This window comes from Myxocyprinus asiaticus, chromosome 23 (assembly GCF_019703515.2).
Source record: "Myxocyprinus asiaticus isolate MX2 ecotype Aquarium Trade chromosome 23, UBuf_Myxa_2, whole genome shotgun sequence".
Taxonomy (NCBI): Eukaryota; Metazoa; Chordata; class Actinopteri; order Cypriniformes; family Catostomidae; genus Myxocyprinus; species Myxocyprinus asiaticus.
Genome location: NC_059366.1, coordinates 3,669,884 through 3,674,825, shown reverse-complemented (window position 1 = coordinate 3,674,825; position 4,942 = coordinate 3,669,884). Strand labels below are relative to the sequence as shown.

The 4,942-nt window shown below is 35.5% G+C and overlaps 1 protein-coding gene across 1 annotated transcript; it reads left to right on the top strand.

Annotated features, from left to right (window-relative positions):
- The first annotated feature begins 249 nt into the window (after positions 1-249).
- Positions 250-4,628, top strand: lhb (luteinizing hormone subunit beta). The gene is made up of 3 exons (XM_051650931.1): positions 250-269; positions 1,795-1,978; positions 4,389-4,628. Exons 1-3 carry the CDS (start codon positions 250-252, stop codon positions 4,626-4,628), a joined length of 444 nt encoding a protein of 147 aa, XP_051506891.1.
- The last annotated feature ends 314 nt before the right edge of the window (positions 4,629-4,942 follow it).

Below are 4,942 nucleotides of genomic sequence, written 5' to 3'. Positions count from 1 at the left end.
TATATATATACACTACCGGTCAAAAGTTTTGAAACACTTGACTGAAATGTTTCTCATGATCTTAAAAATCTTTTAATCTGAAGGCGTATGCTTAAATGTTTGAAATTAGTTTTGTAGACAAAAATATAATTGTACCACCATATTAATTAATTTAATTATAAATCTAAAATGTAATAAAAAAAAAAGTTTTTGAAATTGATGACTTGGACCAAATAATAAAGAAAAGCAGCCAATAAGTGCCCAACATAGATGGGAACTCCTTCAATACTGTTTAAAAAGCATCCCAGGGTGATACCTCAAGAAGTTGATTGAGAAAATGTCAAGAGTACATGTCTGCAAATTCTAGGCAAAGGGTGACTACTTTGAAGATGCTAAAATATAACACAGTTTTGATTTATTTTGGATTTTGTTTAGTCACAACATAATTCCCATAGTTCCATTTATGTTATTCCATAGTTTTGATGACTTTACTATTATTCTAAAATGTGAAAAAATTATAATAAAGAATGAGTAAGTGTTTCAAAACTTTTGACCGGTAGTGTATATATATGCACTGGCTGCCAAAAGTTTGCAATAATGTACAGACTTTGCTCTTATGGAAAGAAATTGGTACTTTTATTCACCAAAGTGGCATTCAACTGATCACAGTGTATCAGTTGATACTGGTAGGACATTAATAACATGGAAAATTACAATATGAAAAAAAAAAAATTCAGAACTTCTGAAACTACTTCAAAGAGTTCTCATCAAAAAATCCTCCACATGCAGCAATGACAGCTATGTAGATTCTTGACATTCTAGCTGTCAGTTTATCCAGATACTCAGGTGACATTTCACCCCACGCTTCCTGAAGCACTTGCCATAGATGTGGCTGTCTTGTCGGGCATTTCTCACACACCTTACAGTCTAACTGATCCCACAAAATCTCAATGGGGTTAAGATCCATAACACTCTTTTCCAATTATCTGTCGCCCAATGTCTGTGTTTCTTTGTCCACTCTAACTTTTTCTTTTTGATTTTCTGTTTCAAAAGTGGCTTTTTCTTTGCAATTCTTCCCATATGGCCTGCACCCCTGAGTCTTCTCTTTACTGTTGTACATGAAACTGGTGTTGAGCGGGTAGAATTCAATGAAGCTGTCAGCTGAGGACATGTGAGGCGTCTATTTCTCAAACTAGAGACTGATATACATCTGGTCTTCCACATCTCTTTCTGTCCTTGTTAGAGCCAGTTGACTGTAGTGTACACCTTTGTATGAAATCTTCAGTTTTTTGGCAATTTCAAGCATTGTATAGCCTTCATTCCTCAAAACAATGATTGACTGATGAGTTTCTAGAGAAAGCTGTTTCTTTTTTGCCATTTTTGACCTAATATTGACCTTAAGACATGCCAGTCTATTTGCCATCCAACATTTATATGATTTTAAATAAGATTTTGGGAGTTTGTCAGAGTTTGTGTACTCGTGGCTCTAAATCAATAAGCATTAGATGTAGTCATGTGGTCTTGAGGTACCTTCCGAAACAGCAAAATCTGTAAATTTTTCCAAACTTTTGGCCGCCAGTGCGTGTATGTGCATATATATATATATATATATATATATATATATATTCACAGTATATACAGTTTACAGTTATTACTATTTTACTTTTATTTGTTGGTATTTGCTACTTGTTGCCAGTAAGTTATTGTTGATTTTACAACAGAAATTTACTGTAACACTGTTTACAATTCTTTGGTTAACAGTTTTTTTAAACAGGATTTAAAATAAATAAAATTGTATTCTTCGTCTTTCCACAGGATGTTAGCTGTGCGAAACTGCTTCCTCCTCTTATTCTGTTTAGTTGTTCTAATAGTCCCTGTTAAAAGTTCTTTTCTTCCACCCTGTGAGCCAGTGAATGAGACTGTAGCTGTGGAGAAAGTGGGCTGTCCAAAATGCCTGGTGTTTCAAACCACCATCTGCAGTGGCCACTGCTTAACTAAGGTGCCTACTTTCCCTTCATTGGCTATGTTTACATGCACCATTATATTGCGATTAAGGCAGTACTGTGATTAAGTTCATGTAAACAGAATTCTGTGAATATGGAATCCAGTGGCAAAGTCTCAGGAGTTAGCAAAGGCTTCTCTGCTGGCGTAATAGGTCTCAAAATGAATAAATAAATAATAAAAAAAACACTTTCCACATTACATCTCAATTTATTTTTTGTTCCTTATGTATTCTCAATCGCTTTCCACTCATCAGTGCACAAACAGTGGCTTTATGTTCCTCTAGTCAGAATTGATTTCTTTATGTTAACAGACAAGTGTATAAAAAAGGAGTTCATGCTTACAACATTATACAACATGGACATCATGTGTTTTATTGATGGCCGGCAAGGTGCCTAAAACTTTCTCTATTCTGGTTAAAATGTCTCTATTTTGGTGTGTCTGACCATCAGTCAAATGTTTTGTAAAGCTGTAAGCATAAATTTTGTTTAATGAGCTCTCGAGAAGTGTTGCTTCTACAAATTGAGGGAGGCTGGGTGCCCTAGAACTGTTGAGCAGATCCGTGTACGGTGGAGGGTCTTGAAGGCCTATTTTAAAGCAAAAACACATAATGCGAATAGTCAAATAAATTGCACCTAATCCTCTTATTCCTTACTCTGATTATTAGCTAAAGTCGATTATGGGTGTACATGTAAACATAGCATTTTTTTGATCACATGTGCATGGAAACATTTGCATTTTGTATGTTGTTCCAGCACCGATGTTGCGAGTGGTGACAGTGTTGGGTAATTTACTCCACAAAAGTAATCCAACAGTTTTTTTTACTTTAGAATGTAATCAGATTACTTTACTGATTGCTGCATAGGAAAAGTAATCACATTATCCTACTAATTACTTTACATTTAAGTTCATTTTTAAAACTCCTACAAACACTTTTCTCAGAATTTTTTTTTTTTTCACTCAACAAATTCAATATAATGTCTGTATTTCCTCATTCATTGTTTCACACAAGTCATTACTCAGCACCACATGTTTCTCCCTTAAGGCTCACATTTACCTGTGCATGGTGTAATTCCATGAGCGAAATATAGTCATCTCAATGGGAATCTGCACAATCAAAAATTTGGGCTGATAGACTTCTAGTAAATAAATTTCCCTACCCGAATTGTGGGTGGGGTTCAAGTATGGTGAACTCTGAAACAAATTCGTAGTGTTGACCAATAGGAGGTTGCTTGGTTTGGCAGAGAATTTGTGGTCAGTGCTTCGTATATATCTACACTGAATATTCACAATAGACGAGGAACTAATTTCAGCTATGAGTTTCTTTATAACTTGACTCTGCTAGAGTATAAAGTGCAGCATAAAAACGAGGCAACTTCACTAGTAGTTTTTGCGGGTTTTAAACGCTAAACATGCACCGCACATGCACACCTTCACCTGCGAAATTTCACTGTGCAAGGTTAATGTGACTGAGACTTTACATGTCCTACAGCTGTCCCCAAAATACATACAGGCATGCATATAAACGTAATTTATGTTTTAAATGTATTCCACTTTAATATTATTTTAGAAATATGTGTAACTCAATTAAAGGGATTGTTCACCCAAAAAGAAAAATTCTCTCATCGTTTACTCGCCCTCATGCCATCACAGATGTGAATGACTTTCTTTCTTCAGCGGAACACAAATGAAGATTTTTAGAAGAACATTTCTGCACTGTAAATCAATATACAATGCAAGTGAATGGTGACCAGACCTCAGAAGGTCTAAAAAGGACATAAAGGCAGCATAAAAGTAATCTATACGACTCAAGTAGTTAAATCCATATCTTATGACGCGATATAATAGGTGTGGGTGAGAAACAGATCAATATTTAAGTCCTGTTTTACTGTAATTAACACTTACACTTTTAAATTCAGCCACCTACTGGTTGGGTCTTCTCAGGTTGAGAATTATAGTAAAAATTTACTTAAATATTGATCTGTTTCCTCACTCACACCTATTATATCACTTCTGAAGAGTTGGATTAATCCACTGGAGTCTTATGGATTACTTTTATGCTGATTTTATATCCTTTATGGACCTTCTGAGATCTGATCACCATTCAGTTGCATTGTATGGACCTACAGAGCTGAAATATTCTTCTAAAAATCTTCATTTGTTTTCTGAAGAAGACAGAAAGTCAAACCCATCTGGGATGGTATGAGGGTGAGTAAATTATGAGAGAATTTTTAATATTTGGGTGAACTATCCCTTTAATGTAAATTAAAGTCTATAACGAATGATTACATGAAATTGAAATGCTATGCTACATTTAGACTAAAGCTACTGGATATTGGATTACTGGTCATGACATACAGAATGTTGCATTATCTTTTCTTGAATAGTTCATTATCTGACTTTTCCAGGAGCCTGTATACAAGAGCCCATTTTCCACTGTATATCAGCATGTGTGCACATACCGAGATGTACACTATGAGACTGTGCGCTTGCCGGACTGCCCTCCAGGGGTGGACCCTCATATCACCTACCCGGTGGCTCTCAGCTGCGACTGCAGCCTCTGCACCATGGACACCTCTGACTGCACGATCGAAAGCCTGCAGCCTGATTTCTGCATGACTCAGAGAGAGGAATTCTCTGCATATTAATGCTCTTTGACCACATGACTACATGTAATGCTTATTGTTTTAGAGCCACGAGTACATAAACTCTGACAAACTCCCACAATCTTATTTAAAATCATATAAATGTTGGATGACAAATTTAGGTGTGTATCAATAATAATAATATTAATAAAAAAAGAACAGAGTTCTTAAATTCTTACATTTTCAACGTTAAAGCCACAAACAGCCCAGACCTTTACACAACACTAATTTAACATCATTGTAAGAAATGTACTTTTTTTAAGGGGACCCCTGAAATTGATGTTTTGGGGCATGTTTTTACCTTTACAAAAGCATTA